Raw genomic sequence first — 17,589 nt, 5'->3', positions numbered from 1 at the left:
TGGGTTTGAGCCAAATGATGTGGCTTCCTTTCCTTCGACAAGCAGACAAGAGGACCATGCAGTAGTAAACACAACCGAATCCTGAAAAGTGTTTTTGAAATACTTAGGTCTTATAAACCCATTGGCCATGTTCACATTTGGGGTTGAAAACGTGCTCTGTCCTCACAAATCCTTCTGAGTGTCATGCCAGGAACTTACCCAAGAACCAGGGTAGTGTATCATGTGATGTGATTTTCTTTCATGTAAATGAGAAGCAATGTGTTCAGTGAAGTGGGTGAAGCTTTGGACTCAGACACAGTTAAGTCTCTGACCACCTCTGTGTCCTTAGGCAAGGTGGACTCCTATATACAAACGTGAAGAATTTCGTTTTGACCTTTGTTAGTTTCCTCTTTCATTCTGGTCTTATGTGGATCTCTGCTGTGAAGCAATAGATTCAATGGAAAAATAGAGCAACCTAGAATTTACCCTGTATGGCGTCTGAGGCAGCAGTATCATCTGTGTTAAATTGATTTTAGTATTATTCTAGCCAGAAAGGTAAAAGTGTACTTCCCTGGTTTTCCTTCCCTCCACTGGCCCCTCCCCAGAAGTCCCATTGCCTGTTTCCCCTTCTTTTCCTGACCCATAAAAATTGAATTGCCCTTGAGCTCAGCCTCGGCTTCTGTTCAGTTTCAGTTGGTCTCCTGGCTTTAAATATCCAAGTGACTTCCAAATTCTTAACTCCAGTCCTCAATGAGTCCCCTGAGCTTAGACTCACATATCCAACTATCTCACTAATATCTCTGCAGGGATGTTCAACAAACACCTCAAACTGAACGTGGCCAAAGTAGACCTCTTACTTCCTCCTTTCTTTCCCTACCAGTCTTCCCCAGTGGAGGGAGTGGATGTCATGCCAGCTTATCATTGAGGTATCTGCTCACCTGTCACCTCTTCAGAGAGGGCTTCTCTGTCCATCCTTTCTAGAATTCTCCCTACTTCTTGATCTGCACCCCCATCCTAGCTGCAAGGGAACAGGGATCTTACCCGTCTTTTATTTACTGCTATGATCTCAGTGCCGCAGGGATGCCAGACTCAGAGTGAGAGCTTGAGAAATATTTATTGAATGAAAGAAGCAATGAATAAATGAATGAGTGAAAATGAAGGAAGGAAGCAATTTAACAAAGAATTTGCTAAAGACTGGAGTGTAGGATGAAAAGAATTGGTACAGTTCTGGGGATGCTGTCCCTTAAATTGATTTTTTGATCTAATTCATGTATTCCTTATAATTTTCTGAAATGAATTTGACCTTCAGGGAGGGCTAGAGTAGTTTTAGGGGTCTTGAGGAAAGTTTACACTTATGCAGTTTTGGGGTCTAATAGTAGTAGTTATTGATGAAAAGGTACTAAGATTGAGTTCAGAGACTTTAAATGCAAAACTATTAAATGCTTTAATAGATTCTCAAAGTGCAACCGCATATTGATTATTGCTTCCCAGTCGTTGAAATCTGCATGGAAATCCTCATCCTTTTTACCTTGTTAACAGTGAAAGTGATGGCTAGAAATAGGCTGCCATTTTCGTCTGCAGTATCTGGCTGGAAGGATGTATTACGAGGAGGCCTCTTTGTTTTGTTTTTATAAATTTATTTATTTTACTTATTTATTTTTGGCTGCATTGGGTTTTCAGTGCTGCGTGCGGGCTTTCTCTAGTTGCGGCAAACGGGGCTACTCTTTGTTATGGTGCGTGGCCTCTAGACGTGCAGGCTTCAGTTGTTGTGGCTCGCGGGCTCTAGAGCACAGGCTCAGTAGTTGTGGCACACGGACTTAGTGGCTCTGCGGCATGTGGGATCTTCCCGGACCAGGGCTTGAACCCAAGTCCCATGCATTGGCAGGCGGATTCTCAACCACTGCGCCACGAGGAAAGCCTGAGGAGGCCTCTTTAGAACTGACTTCTGAGCATTAATTTCTTCCACCAGGAGATCAGTAAATGACCCCTTCCACCTGCTGCCATCCGAATTTGGAATTTGGTGACATCATTGATTTTTGTTCCTGCTGGATGAATTTTATAATCAGTCTCAAGGAGAAAGGAGATGGCATTTTGCATTGTTGCTCTGCCAGCTTCTGTTGGCAGGGAAAATTCACTGCATCCAAATTAAACTTGATATGGCATCATTTTACCCCCTTTGTAAATTGATGAGTTGGGCCTTGTGCTTATGAAACATTGGCTTGCTATCTTTGACCAGTATCTAGATTGTGAACTGGTGAAATTTTAAATACAAAATCCCCACTGGCTACCATAAGCAAGTTGAATAAAGAAGCTACAGTGCCATCTGCTGGCATTCTGGGGGAAATGCAAATGATGACTAGGAGAAGCACCTCTTATGTAACAAATAGATTAAAATATGCAAACCCAAGGGTAAATAATCAAAACACATGATAATTTGAAGAAGGTAGATAAAATAATGAAAAAGTTGTAAGCCAGCTTTTTATAGAGGAAAATACAATTATATTTTGTGATAACTATGTAATAGTGAGAACATAAGTTTTCTGTAGTATGAATTTTGGAGTGTTTTTACAGTATTAGATATTCCCATTGGGCAAAACGAGTGAAAAATGGGTTGAAAACTTAGAAATGAGCCTTTGGATTTTTGAAGGATCGTACTGAGACAGGCAATTTTATATACACTTCATGCAGATAGGGAGAGTCCGGTGTATTTTGGAAAGAACCAGTCTAGCGATCCCTCAGTACAGCTCCTTGCTGGTCTGTAACCAGTCAGGAAAACGTGCACCACTTCTGTAATTTCTGGAGACCATGGTTTTCTGCAAAATTGGGATTGGATTAAACGATGGGCAGAATTCCTTACAACTGGATGAAGTGTATTATTCTAAATCAACAAAGGACTGAAAAAAAGTACTATTTCTTTAGACCATTTTCCCATGAAAATATTTCTTTTAGAAAAAGTGAAAGACATATACATATTTTTAGTTTATTACACAGGTAAGTAGTTTATCAAGAACTAGGGATAGTTGATACAGTTGGTTGTAAGCAATTAGGTCCTTAGTGTGAGTATAAAAATAAATGTGCCACTTCCTTTGCCATCAGAGGGCATCTACAGAAAGCTTGGTGATGGTGCTGGTAGATCATGGCCAGTTGAAGTAGGGTGGGCTGAGGCGTATTACCATGACTTTGAGCTACAAATGCAACAGAGTAAAATTTAAAAAACAAAATTTAAGTATTCAAACCTTAGAGTAAATATTATTTTCGAAGGATTTCCTGCCTTAATCTCCAGTCAACAGCCAACTCTACTCAGCTGTCTGCTGGTATTTGCCCTGCTCCTACTTCTGTGGCCTTGAGCACCTTCCTGGCTTGTGTTTTGGTTCCTTCTCTCTTTTTTTTTTTTTTTTTTTTGCGGTACGCGGGCCTCTCACCGTTGCGGCCTCTCCCGCTGCGGAGAACAGGCTCCGGACGCGCAGGCTCAGTGGCCATGGCTCACGGGCCCAGCCGCTCAGCGGCATGTGGGATATTCCCAGACCGGGGCGTGAACCCGCGTCCCCTGAATCAGCAGGCGGACTCTCAACCACTGCGCCACCAGGGAAGCCCTTTGTTCCTTCTCTTCATCCTCCTCCTCCTTCCTGGCCCTCTCCCCTCCCCCACCTCATGTCCCCTCCCCCACCTCATGTCCCCTCCCCCCTCCCCCCTCCTCCTTCTGCTGTTACTTCTCCTTCTTTGCCGGTACTTTGTTCATGTTTTGTCACCCTCCCTCCATTGTACATCCCACTTCTTCATGATTGTCCATGTACCTTACAATAGCATCAACACGTTTTTTCCGAACGAAGGAAACTGAAATAGCTATTTCATAGAAGCCTTTCAAGTAAGTATATGTTTAGGGATTTTCTTTTTTTGTGTGTGGATTGGAGGGAGGAGAGTATATCCTAGAAGCTAAATGTGGCAAAATGTGCCGACGAGGTAGACTTTCCGTACGTTTTCTGCGCGGGCAGCGTGGTAGAAAGGGCGAGAAACTAGGCCTCAAGTCTAGCTCTTCAGCATCAGTCCTTTGCCCAGTTTTCTGTTCTTTGCTCTTACTCTGTCCCCTCATGGACAGTAGAGGTCTGTCAGGCTTTGGTGCTAGTCAGAAACAATTCTCTTCTCGCAGACGTGGGGTCTGAAGGTGCTTACAGGGCTCAAGTCTTCAGACGGCAGCCGGCAGTCAGCCAGCGTCGATGCAGCTGTTCCAAAGAGAGATGGCTTATCATAGGTGACTCTGCATGAGAGGAAGCCCCCTGCCCCTCTCCTGTCACCTTAAGTTCTAGAGGTCCTTTTTACCCGCCAGGTAGGCAGAAAATCACTGCTAAGTGATGGGACGTTCTGCTTCTCTTTCTGATTGTTTCAGTGGAACTCTGGCCTCCCATGCTTTCTCAAACTAAAGAGTGTCTCGCCAGATGCCACCTCCACCCTCCATCCGGGTGGATGTACGAGCAGTGAAGGTTCAGGTGTAAACCCCCTGAGCGTCCCTGCTTCTGTTCCGATGCAGGTTCCTTCTTCCTGGTTTTCCTGGTCAGCAAGCTCAGGGACGCTGAACTTGCTCTCTCGGCTCTGGACCCACCTAGCGGAAGATTAATGCTCCGCCTCTGCTCTTTCCCCCCTTTTTTTTTTTCTTCTTGCGGTACGCGGGTCTCTCACTATCGTGGCCTCTCCCGTTGCGGAGCACAGGCTCCGGACGCGCAGGCTCAGCAACCATGGCTCACAGGCCCAGCCGCTCCGCGGCATGTGGGATCTTCCCGGACCGGGGCATGAACGTGTATCCCCTGCATCGGCAGGCGGACTCTCAACCACTGCGCGACCAGGGAAGCCCTGCTCTTCCCCTTTTGAGAGAACCAATTTTCACTTTCTTTGGTTTCCCTGCCTTCTTCCTTTACGTTGCTATCTGTCTATGTATATTCTGGAGAAAGGCTTGGTCGCCTGCGTTTGGGGCTGGGTTCACTTTTCAGGTTATTTGAGTTCATCTGTATCCACAGTCACCCACTGGCAGCTAGGGTCGGGGAGGGTGTGGGCCGAATCTGATGCCCAGACATGTGTTAATGAACTTGAACACATTTTTAGAAATACTGAATTATTTGCCATCCTTAAAAATGTGGAGCTCTTGTAAAAGAAATGCAGACTTCTGACTTCTCTTTGAAATTGGAAGATCTAGAGAAACACGTAGTGCACTTGCCAGGTGGCAGCAAGGGACCAGAGGAGCTGCATCCTAGCTGCCCCCCTACTTGGGGCATCCAATCTCCTGTTGCTCAATGTCCACAAACCCCTGCATCCCTCTTATTCGTCCTCCAGGTGATCACTTTACTCATCTGCCAGGTCTATATTCTTATTTTTATTTACCTTCTCTTTCCCACTTACATGAGAGACTTCTCAATGGCAGTAACTTAACATGTAAATAGTGATTCACAGAAATGGAAGGCGCTTCGGCCATCAGCCAGTGAAGTCTGTTCCCTTCATTTCATACAGGTCTTACCCTGGAGTGAGCCTTTAATTAGTGTTGACAAGTGGCCCCCCAGCCGCTTTCTAGAAAGGCAGCAGATGGCTGGGGAAGGCCATTGATAAACATTCTGTAGAGATTTCCCTGGCTGTCCTCAGTTGATGGATGCTGGGTACCACTAGTTAGGAGGGTTCTCAGTCCTCACATGAAGGTAAGCTCCCTGGTAATCACACTTGTCTTTCTTTTGTAGGAATCCTCTTCATAAGTCGCACTCGGAAGACAGCTCTGTAGGTCAGTACCACTTTTCTTGGTTTAACCATTTTTAATTAATTATTTTCTTTTAATACTTGGCGGAACACATAAGTATGTGAACATACAAAAACCACAAAGAATCCTTCCACCCAGAAATAAACATTGTTAAGATCTTGATGTGTAACTTTCCTCTCTTTTTCTGAATTTGTGTGAGTTTCAAAAAAGCATAATACGGCTCGTATTCTACAATTGAATGTATCCTGAGCATGTTCCTACATGATTGAGTATTTTTTACAGTAAAATTCTTAAGTCTGCATAATATTCTGTCTTATTGGATGTGCCATAATTGAATCAACCAGTCTCTGCTCTGCTGGGCATGGAAGTTGTTGGCAGTTTTTTCTCTATCACAGAGAAATGATGCTACCACTGAAAATCCTTGAGCCTATCCCTGATCATGTCCTTAGGATAAATCCTTCTGTTTGGAACTTTTGAATGAAAGATTATGCACAATTAAGGTGTTATAAAATCCACTATGATTTTGTAACATTTCTTCTGTTTGGGTCTAAGAAAGCCTGGCAGAGTCATCATGATTAGGTGCATAAGTGCTCAAATCAAGCTTTGATTTGGATTTGAATCATGATTACCAACTTTACTAGTTATGACCTTGGGCAAGTCACTTGCCTCTCTAAGCCTCGGTTTTCTCATCCACAAATGGAAACAAGGATACATCATACGTTCATTGTGAGTGAGTATTAAATGAGATATGCCATTAGATACAAAGTGCCTGGATATGCTAAGTGCGGGATAAATGTTAGCTCTTAAGCTGCACCTCCATTTCAGAAACATTAAAATGAGAGAAGGGGAGAGTATAGCTTACAAGAAATACATTCTATTCCCAGATTGCTTGTGATAAAGATTCAAGTAGTGATAATCCTACTTCACTTTGACCTTTCATGGCCGATATTTGCTGTTGTGTTTAGCCCAGAGGCAGCAGGCACCTCCCACATTCTGGGTACAGAGGCAGCCTCAGGCTAGTGGACTCCAGTTTCCTTCTCAGAGTCTTGGGGATTGTCAGAACGTAACGAGGGCATCCCACTTTGACAAATAATGCCCTTAGCCTGGGAGCCCCTTGCGCGGGCTTTCCACGGGTCTGTTTTGTGCCACACTGCCTGGCACCGCCCATCTAGACTGCGGAAACCAACAGCGCATCACTCCGCTGGACCCTGTTTCCAGTGGCCGTGGAGCAACCAGACACCGAACGGTGACGAAGCCGCAGCTTTGGGTGTGCCCCGTCCACGAGAGCAGATAGGGCTGCTGCTTCTTCATTTTTTTTTTTTTTTGCGGTACGCGGGCCTCTCACTGTTGTGGCCTCTCCCGTTGCGGAGCACAGGCTCCGGCGGCGCAGGCTCAGCGGCCATGGCTCACGGACCCAGCCGCTCCGCGGCATGTGGGATCTTCCCGGACTGGGGCACGAACCTGTGTCCCCTGCATCGGCAGGCGGACTCTCCACCACTGTGCCACCAGGGAAGCCCTTGCCTGCTCTTTTGATGTTTCTTTATTTCTCATCTTAACCCTACTGTACCATTTCTTGCTCTTAGGAAATTTGCATTTCTTTTAAACAACTTTATAGGCATTTCTAAGTCTTTTGACAAACTGAAAGAGAAAAACTGTCCTTTTGTGAAATCAAAGTATTCTTACAAGCTTTGAGTTGTAAGGAAGAGGCTACTTTTGTTATTAATGAATTTATTGCTTGTGCCTTTTTTTTTCTTTTTTTAAAGGAAAAGGAGATTGGAAGAAGAAAAATAAGTATTTCTGGCAGAACTTCCGAAAGAATCAGAAAGGAATAATGAGACAGACTTCAAAAGGTACTGTAACACAGCTAGCAGACAGTAGGTCCTTTTAGCTCTAAAATGTTAAGAAGCCTGGGCTGCTAATCTAAATGGATGCTGTAAGTTAGAATAAGTCATTGCATGTGCCCATACGCCGTGCAGCCTTTCTGACATTCCTATCATTACTTTCAGACTTCATCCCAGTGGGTTGTTTTTATTTCTTTTTTTAAATCAAAGAAATCAAAATGGAAAGAGTTCGCAGTCCTTTCTTTTATAGATCTGACAGCAAAGACCAAATCTTTCCTTTTCTCAATCACATCAACCTCAGGGAGATCTTTACTGGCCAAGATGGACCCTAAAAAGGTCCAGAAAGTCTTAACATTTGTGAGTTTTGGACCCTTCCCCCTGCCCTGCCGCTTGGGGCCTTTGCAATCTTCTGAACTGCTGATGCTTTTCTGTGGCAGGGACAGTTATGGGGTTGTTACCCTTGGAAACTCTGTCTAATGGGCTGACATCATGGGAATTTGCCCGGGCTGCTTTGTGAAGGCAGTCCTGCCTCCTCTTAGCTGTGTCTTTTGTTGTTGTTTATATAGTAAGTAAATATGTCATCCCTTTGAGGCCCAGTTGTATAATTTATGTTTCTCCAGTATTCAGACAGGGAGGGGAAACGAAGCTACTTCCAGATTCCAGTCTGGCTGGATAAGGTTATCATTAGATGAACATTTTTAGTTGCTCACCACTGACACGACTTATTTTCTTTTACAAAATCTTGGTGTCCTAGCCTGTGCAGAATGCTTCTCCAGTTATTCCTACACACGGAAACGAGGAACATGGACACAGCGTGTGTCAGTGGCACACCTGGGTTCCTTGGCAGCCATCAGTGGGCTTATTTAAGTTGTGCTGCTGTGAGAGACTTATTCTTAAGCATTCCCAGTTTTTCATTTTGAGACACACCCAGCATCACTTACGATTCAAAGTAAACCTTGGATTCTAACAAAGTCTTATTTAGAAAGAAAGAAAAGGCGAAAGAGAGAGAAGGGGATGGAGGGAGGAAGCCAACAGTTTACCGGCCCAACGTTCATTTCTTTTTAAACCCAGGCAACTCTCTCCACCACTCCCCTCCACCACTGGAGGCGAGGCAGATAGTAAAATGCATCAAAGCTGCAGGCTCTCCCCTCCCCTGGCTCACACCATTACTCTTCCCGCACAAGGGGCTGAGTGGCGAAGGGCACTTGAGTGGTATTTCTGGGCTGATTGATTATAAAAAGGAAGTGAGATAAGGAAACACAGGGGAACATAAATTCCAAGGTAGGTCCTGAGTGAAATGGGTTCCCACAAGTCTGCAGCCAGACTCATTCAGTCCATCCGTCTGTACCACGGGCAAATGAAGCTAGAGCCGAGCATCCTGGTGGCACTGATTCCTGTAAGGTGTGGATGGGAACAACAGGGTGGAGAAGGATGGAGGGTGAGAACTCTGGCTGCTCATGACGGCCCCCCTTCACCGACACACTCTCCCCACACGCTGATCAAAGGCACGTACGCTGACGTGGCTCACCTACGTGAGACGTGATGGCCGTTTCGCTTTTCAAGAAAACACTTTCAAAGGATCCTAACTGAGGGATTCTCTTTCCCTCTGCAGTTCTGCCTGCCTTCAGTTTTTTTGTGTTTTTTTTTTTTTGCGGTACGCGGGCCTCTCACTGTTGTGGCCTCTCCCGTTGCGGAGCACAGGCTCCGGACGCACAGGCTCAGCGGCCATGGCTCACGGGCCCAGCCGCTCCGCGGCATGGGGCATATTCCCGGACCAGGGCACGAACCCGTGTCCCCTGTCTCGGCAGGCGGGCTCTCAACCACTGCGCCACCAGGGAAGCCCCCTGCCTTCAGTTTTGAGCTAGAAGTTGAGTTCCCCTCACAGTTTGGAAACATATTTATGAGAGTGATACTTTCAGATACATGCATAGATAGTGCCTTCCTTCTAATGATCTCCAGATGTTTCACACCTGAGATTATATTTATTTACACGTGTCCCCTGAGGAACAGCAGTCAAATAGATTAGTAGGGATCTAGGCTTCCACCAGGATGAAGGTTTTGTCCTGCAGCAGACGCTGTGACCTTCAAGTTCTCTGTTGTGAAAGAGGGTTTCCTCTCCCTCCTCTGCAAAAACATCTTCTTGTTTGTGTTTGAAATGGAAGGACGCAGAGAACCTTCAGCCGAAGGAGGCTTGGAGTGCTTGTTCGCTCTAGCCGGGTCTTTTTTTTTTTTTTTGCGGTACGTGGGCCTCTCACTGTTGTGGCCTCTCTCGTTGCAGAGCACAGGCTCTGGACGCGCAGGCTCAGCGGCCATGGCTCACGGGCCCAGCCACTCCGCGGCATGTGGAATCCTCCCGGACCGGGGCACGAACCCGCGTCCCCTGCATCGGCAGGCGGGCTCCCAACCACTGCGCCACCAGGGAAGCCCTCTAGCTGGGTCTTTAAATTAGTTCTCTGCCTCACCTGTCACTCCAGACGCCCTGTCAGCCTTCTTCCAAAATTCCTCCACTAGACCCTCCATCACAAAAGCTCTGATCATTTTGAAGGATTTGTTTCCATGGTAACATCCATTTGTTCCTGAAGCTTTTTTCCAAGCGAGATAGGCGCACTGGCTTCCTACAAAGCAGCCCATTCCTGGTCCTGTGGCTCCATCAGTAACAGCGCTGGACGGTGCGCCTGAATTACGTCCTTCTCTAGTCCTAGATGACAAGCCTTCAAGACTGGCATCCTGTTTTATCTTTTTTATTTTCTTCTTCACCTGTTCCTATTGTTTTTCTTCTTCGATCTCCAGGAGAAGATGTGGGTTATGTTGCCAGCGAGATAACGATGAGCGATGAGGAACGGATTCAGCTGATGATGATGGTCAAGGAAAAGATGATCAGCATCGAAGAAGCGCTTGCTAGGGTAAGAGTGCAGGTGTGTGGTTTTCATTTGTGAGCACTTGACCTCCTGACATTGACATATGTTGGGGGATTGCTACAGACTGAATGCCTCCACCCCAACCCCCCGCCCCCCCGCCAATTCATATATTAAATCCTAATGCCCAAGTCATGTTATTTGGAGGTGAGGCCCTTGGGAAGTGATTAGGTCATGAGGGTGGAGCCCTTATGAATGGGGTGAGTGACCATGTACAAGAGGCCCCAGTGAGCTCCTTTACCCCCCTCCGCTGCGTGAGGATGCATGCTGTCTGTGAACCAGGAAGTGGGTCCTCACCAGACACTAGATCTGCCGGCACCTTGATCTTGGACTTCCCAGCCTCCAGAACTGTGAGAAATTTCTGTTGTTTGTAAGCCACCCGGTCTATAGTGGTTGGTTATAGCAGCTCAAACAGACTAGAACAGGGACATCAAAGGGTATGGGAATATACTGATGAGATTGATAATGATAAATTACTAAATAACCACCAAAGAAAAAGTAAATGCAACCATTATAAGCGTTAGTTCTGTAAGATGCCTTCAACAAACTAAACTTTGACTAACCTAAAAGTCAAGCTTTATGTGTAAACCTTAAACTTTTGCTTACTTTCATTTCTGAGTAGATATTACAGTTTATTGTGTCATATTTTTTTGCTCTGAGTTAAATTAAGCACTGAAAGAAGCCTAATTAACCTTTAGGACACCGGAGTAGTGTTTGTGATAGCAAGATAGCAATTCTTAAGAGATCTCCTGCTTTGTTGTCGCCCAACCAACTGGCTGATTAATTCTTGGATTCTGACTTTGAATACTTGGTTCGGGATGGTGTAGACAAGTCATAAATTAGGCAGGTTTAGAACTTTCAAGTCACTAAGGAATCATTGAATGAGTTATGACTTTAACATTAAGCAGCATCTTGAAGGTCTGAAACCTTGAAACAGTGCCAGACATACTTTAGTTTAATATACCTGACTCTAAACCTCAATAGTTAAAAAAAAAGTTTGATTTGTTGCTGAGACAATGCTGGAAAAAAAAAGTGCTTGAGGGAGTGGGAGGTGGGACCTGTAGCAGGAGACCTGAGGACCAAGGCCTCCACCAGATGCCCATCTGCCAGCTTCTCTCGCTCTGTTGGTTCGGAGGAGCAGAGGTGATCTTGCCTCCAGTGTCTCTGGGGGACTGAAGCAGTGCCTGGTGACCACCTATGCCTGCCCTTCACCCTCAGTCTGGTCTCCCTGCTCCACCATGCCTTCGCCCACCCCGTCTAGCTGCCAGCTAGGGCAAAAAATCCACCAGACATCTCTCCAGTGCTGTTCCTTGAGCATGTCATAGCGCTTGAAAAAAGTCCAGCTGAATTCCTAGAAAACGCATATGAGAAACACGGACCTGTATTAATTTTACCATGGTAGGCAAGATGTTTACTTACGTTCTGGTGAGTCATGCTGCTGCATTGCTGTTTATAATTGTAAATTTGCAGATCTAAATGCAGAAGATGTCTGCAGGCATCTGACACCATCTGTGTTTGGAACGGGAGTTGCATAGGATGTATCTAACCCAGTTTTCCTGGGGCAGAAGAAAATGTTAAAAATGTCCTTAACATAGTCAACTTCAGGTAGCACGTTTCTATAATCAAAAAAGAAACAAAGGAATACTTTCAAAGTTGGGGAGAAACAAATTTGTTTGATGCTCTTTCTGAGCTGATAATTTTAACAGCTAGCCATTGTTTACATGGAAAGGAAATCAGAAGTCAACTCTATGAAAAGGTGGCACAGCTGTATGCAGGTTGGATGGAGGTTTTAGCCATGGAGTCTGTCTGTTGCCAGGCTGGCTGCCTTTGCCTCATTTTAGGATGGAGCTCATCAAGACATCAATAATATTTCCTATAAGGCAATCCAGAAACACAGAAAGAAAAAATTGATGACGTTCTCCAAACTTTATTAGATTCTGCACACAAAGGTGGGTGTCCTTTGACAGATGATGAAGTAACAGGGAAGCTTGTTGGTCTGCTCTTGGCAGGGCAACATACATCCTTGGCTACCAGTGTCTGGATGGGCTTCCTCTTAGCCAGAGACAAAACACTTGAAGAAAAATGAAGGCTCTCCCTCCTTTAACTTATGATCAGCTCAAGTATCTAAAATTTATTTGATTGCTTTATAAAAGAAACATTAAGAGTTAGACCTTCTGTGATGACCATGATAAGAATGGTCCTTCAGGGCATCAGGCATGTGTTTCTCCCACTGTCAGTCAGAGTCTAAAAAGACCCATAGGTATTTAATGCTTTCATGTTACTAAAGAATTATTATAATGTTTCAGGTGGCTGTCTAATTCTGTTTTATAAGACATTCTACAAGAGGTTAAAACATTTGCATTTTGAAATTTCTATGTGTTTTTACATTCAGCGTAGCTAAGGAGGAACTTGGAAAATAATGTTAATTAGCTACTCCACTGCACTTTTTGTATTTGAATTTTCTAAAGTTATGCCCCTTCAACAGTTTATTTACATAAACTAGCTAGTAAATACTTGTGGTGTTCAGGGCACCGACTTGCACAGCCCTTGGGGCACATGGAACACAATTCAGAGTTCGTTAGACACTAGTGTACTTTGATATATATTTCAAAGATTCAAACATTTTTTTTTTTACCATAAGTTCACATGCTGCCATTTAGACACAATTAATGTACTGTGATCATTTTACCGTTGTTCAGATGACGTTGCATAGCCTACTGCTCTTCTTTTACGGTGTGAGAAATTCAGTTCTGAAGACTGTGTGTGCAAGATGTTGATGTGGTCCCTGTAAGAAATACTAGGGTTGGTCTTGATTTACCAAGAAGGTGTAATATTTTCTTTTTCTTTGACTTGTTAGGAATACAATAACTTCTGTCCTGATGTGTTCCACGTCGTATTTTTGCAACATTAATGAATTTAAATGAATTAATTAGAAAGTTTGGGGGGGGAAAAAAAGACCCATATAGAATGTCTAGACTTTAATCCTGATAGGACGACCAGCATCAGGAGAGAAGTTTGCCTGTGTGTCATTTGGAGCTGAGTGTATCCCCCAATGCGTCGTCGTATTTGGGAAAATTTTGCCTATGTTCAAATGAATACAGTTTGGTCCACTGTGCTTTGTTTATATGAATTTGATCTCACTGCTGAGTATTTTCCCCCTGTGAAGTATACAGCTATGATTCACATTCCTGAAAACCCAGTTGTCAATACAAAGATGAAAATGGCTGCAAAGAAGCAATATGGGAAACACCATTGTCAGCTGCAAAAGCATTTGAAGAGAATGAAGTTTACAAGATAACTCTGTGTACACACTGTGTAATTTAAAAAGACAGCAGCTTAACTTAGGATTTTTATATTTTATTAACTAAATAGTTCCATCAAATCTAATGGCATTTCAAACATTTTCTAATGGTTTTATGATGGTTACTTACTCTGTATGCTTTAAGGAGTCCAGCACACTGGTTAAAAAAATCGTTTAGGGGGATCTAGAGTATTAGCCTATTCTAGACAACACCATTTACAGGTGCTAATTTTAAGACTGTTCATAGCTCTTGGTGAGTAAGTTCAGGGTATTCAAGTGTTGGACTAGTTCTGCAAGGTATAGAAAGCCCATGAGACACTTGGAAGCTACACGTTATTAACTTATCTGGGTAATTTATGTGGTGTATGTGAGATTGGGAGGGTAAGGAATAAAGTCACTTTTAAAGCTTTGCATAAAGGAGAGCAGTATTGTTTTGGTATGGTGGCGCTCAGCCATGATGGAGCTATGTTGTTGAAAAATATGTCCTTTGACATTTTAACTGGAAGCAGTGTCTAAGGAAATTGAGAGAGATTTATGACCATGATTTAATAATCACGTTCCCTAAAAAATAATGTATCAATATTGATACTAAACACTTGCTCATGTAATTTGGTCTAATTACTAAATATTATGTATTTATCCACCTGATAAATATGTGTTAGGTTCCACAAGGTCATATCTGTGTGGAAGTCCGAAATAAAGTCCTTGTGGGATTTGATGTTTGTCACTGACTTGACTGATGTTTTGGGCATGGAGAACTTTTCTTAATGCCAGCTGTCTTACATCAGGTTCCCTAGAAGCAGAGCCTGAGATGTGGATTCTTGTGCACATGATTTATTGAAGAAAAGCTTTCAGAAGAAACCTGTAAGTGAGAGAGGGAAGCAGGAGAGGCAGAGGAAGACGCTGGATAGAGATGTGATTTCAGGAGAAGTCTAGTCTCCGCCTCAGCCTGATCCCACAGGGAGGGGTGGGGAGCTCGGGAAGGTGAATTACACTGTAGAGTTGGTCCTGCCAGAGAAAAAGAGGCTGAAAGCTGATTGGGGAGGAGGGAACAGCCTTCTAGGCATCTGTGGGGAGACAACGCCTGTCAACCACGGGTAATTCTCCTGAGAAGGGTATATAGATGTGAGTCCATATCTACAGTAATTGGGAAATCAGAGAACAGTCTTTTAAAGGGAGTCTGGGCATCTGTTATACCAGAGCACAAGATTATGAGCTGAGAACCTATATAAATTATTTCCTCGTAGCAGGCATTGTGCATCAATCATAGGAATGTGGACAGCTAGAGAGGCTCATGGAGAGAGTCCATAGGAGAGCAACAAAGTGATTGAGGGTTTTTTTAAATAGGTCTCTTGGGCTGGAATCGGAAAGAATTTATCTCAGAAAAGAACTTATTTGCTGTCTTCAAGTATATGAAGGGTTATTAGACAGTACGTCTTGAGGACGTACTGCACAGTGTTTTGTTTTCATCTCTACTGAGGAGAGCATGAAAGAAAATGAATGAAAATCGCAGCTGGAGGGGATTTAGATGAAATATAATAGAAATGTTCTTTATAATAAGTGCTCTTAGAAATGGAAACATTTTAGAATCTCTCTCCATAAAGGTCTTTAAGATAGAATAAGCATTAACCTACTACAGATGGTCATTCCTCTAAGAATCACGTCATAGACTTCCAGTGTGAGAAAACTATGAGACTAGGGAAAATAAGATATGAAGGTAGACAGATGGACAGGCAGACCGACACCCACACCCACACTTTAAAATGTCATTATTTTAAAACTTCCAGAATCAAACTAAAACTCTGTAAATTTGCTTTAAAATACACAAGTTTCTCAAATGAACATCGTCAGTTGTCTTTGGGAGCAGAGGGGAATACAAAAATGTGATTATGTAAACAATAACCAGGTTCTTTTCATTTTAAAATGCACTTTAAAAAATTGTTAGAGATCCTGGTTTTCTTTTTTTTTAATTAGGAAATTAAAAAACAAGGTAAATTTGGCTAGAGCACAAATCTGAATCTTTATCAGAAGAAGCACATGGGGAATTCCCTGGCAGTCCAGTAGTTAGGACCCCGCGCTCTCCCTGCTGAGGGCCCGGGTTCAATCCCTGGTCGGGGAACTAAGATCCCACAAGCTGTGCAGCCAATAAATAAATAAACGATTTTTTTTAAAAAAGAAGAAGAAGCACATGTACTCTTAGGCACCAACGTCAATGATGGAAATGGACGGATAACAAAAGAAAAATATTAAGTCTGTTTATGATTGACTAGTGAGGAATTTGTTTTGTTTTCCTAAAGATGAAGATTTTATTTATTTAGAAAGTAGAGCAGAGACCCTGAGAAAACAAATGATAACACCCTTTTTCAGAGGCAGCTGTTTCGATCATACAGGAAGAATAATGCCCTTCAGAAACCAATATATCTGGAAAGGAAGAGCATTCTAATATGTCACTTAAATGTATTAGAGAGATTAGAACAATATTAATCCCCCTAATATACTAGAAAGATTAAAATAATATTAAGCACTGCATAGCAAAAGTTCAAATACCTGGAGTTGATGTGAACTTTGAGCTCTCTTTTATCTGAAACCACAAGGGTGATAATAATACCGTCATAAAAAGTCTGTTGCATGGGTATAGTATACTAAGAGCTCTGCTGCATTATCTTACTTTATTCTGGTAATAGTCCTGTGATATAGTTTATTGTCATCCCGTTTTCCAGGTGAAGGAACTGAGGCACAGAGAGGTTAAGTAATTTGCCCAAGGGCTTCCAGTTATTTGGGAGCCCTTACCTGTTAATCAATACTGTCTGCCTCCCCCTCATCCATTTCCTGTCACAGGTATGCACAGAAAAGAACTTCATAGTAGAAATAATGCTTTGGAAAGTTGCTTTTTCCTAGAGGACTGGCATTGCCACGTCCACACAGCTCCAGTGGAAAAGGACAGTCCTGGCACCATCTCCTGGGCTGTCAGGTCAGATTGTATCTGCTTTTTGGTGTCTTGATTCATGGAACATGATTTGATCGATGTCTTAACTTCATATCTAAAAACTGTTTTATCACAGAATTTTAATGCTGGGACAACTTATTTGTATTACACACAGAGTTAAATTTTTACGTATTTTATGAAAACACACCTGGAAGTTCTCACATTGGCCATTCTGAAAGATCTTTCATCTAATTCTGCTAGGTTAAATTTGTTAATTTTCTATAATATTTCATTTTGTCCTTCTGTGTTTTTCAAAACGTAGAAACCTAGTTTTTAAGCCCAAACTTTAAATGTCTCTGAACATATTCTAGGCATCTAACTGCTATTTTCCTCTCACCCATAGGATCCCCAATAAATCCCACAACACTTGTTAGGTGATAACATTGAACTGGTAACATGAGGCAGTCTAGAGCAAAACAAGCAAGCGATTGTTAAAAATCAGTTTCGGGCTTCCACCTCTGTTTTACTAAAATGTCCTTAGTCTACACATTTTGTCTTCCACAAAGAGAGGTAACCCAAAGGTCAAGCTACAGACAATTTCTGTTATCGAACTTATAATTGAACTGAGAAAGGTGTTTTGATGTTGGAGAAGGAAAATCAAGGTTCTTTTTGGAACACAGAACACAAAGAGTCTGTTGTGTCTCTTGGTTTGATTTAGATGAAAACCTGCGGGGGGGGACGTGTTTCTCCTTTCATTTGGGTGACCCTCGTCTTTGGCTGGCACTTAGTCACCGACAGTGGTGCGAAGAAGGTGCCCAAAGGATTCATTCTGCTGCTTGGTAGACAGCCTTGGCCATCATTTCCATTTCAATCTTCCATTTCCTCTTGTTGCA

At 43.2% G+C, this 17,589-nt stretch overlaps 1 protein-coding gene and 1 pseudogene across 8 annotated transcripts in view; both read left to right on the top strand.

Moving 5' to 3' along the window:
* SASH1 (SAM and SH3 domain containing 1) overlaps positions 1 to 17,589 on the top strand; it is a 323,565-nt gene that overhangs the window by 245,433 nt on the left and 60,543 nt on the right. For 7 of the 8 annotated variants that reach the window (XM_033405251.2, XM_033405266.2, XM_033405247.2 and 4 more), the window contains 3 exons: positions 5,697 to 5,737; positions 7,477 to 7,563; positions 10,345 to 10,469. In XM_033405251.2, the coding sequence (XP_033261142.1) occupies positions 5,697 to 5,737; positions 7,477 to 7,563; positions 10,345 to 10,469 (253 nt within the window). The remainder of the gene's footprint in view (positions 1 to 5,696; positions 5,738 to 7,476; positions 7,564 to 10,344; positions 10,470 to 17,589) is intronic. The other variant, XM_004263733.4, reaches the window with a different exon arrangement.
* Positions 11,618 to 17,584, top strand: LOC105748426 (lanosterol 14-alpha demethylase-like; annotated as a pseudogene).

This window comes from Orcinus orca, chromosome 12 (genome assembly GCF_937001465.1).
Source record: "Orcinus orca chromosome 12, mOrcOrc1.1, whole genome shotgun sequence".
Taxonomy (NCBI): Eukaryota; Metazoa; Chordata; class Mammalia; order Artiodactyla; family Delphinidae; genus Orcinus; species Orcinus orca.
This window is presented reverse-complemented; position numbering and strand designations above follow the sequence as displayed.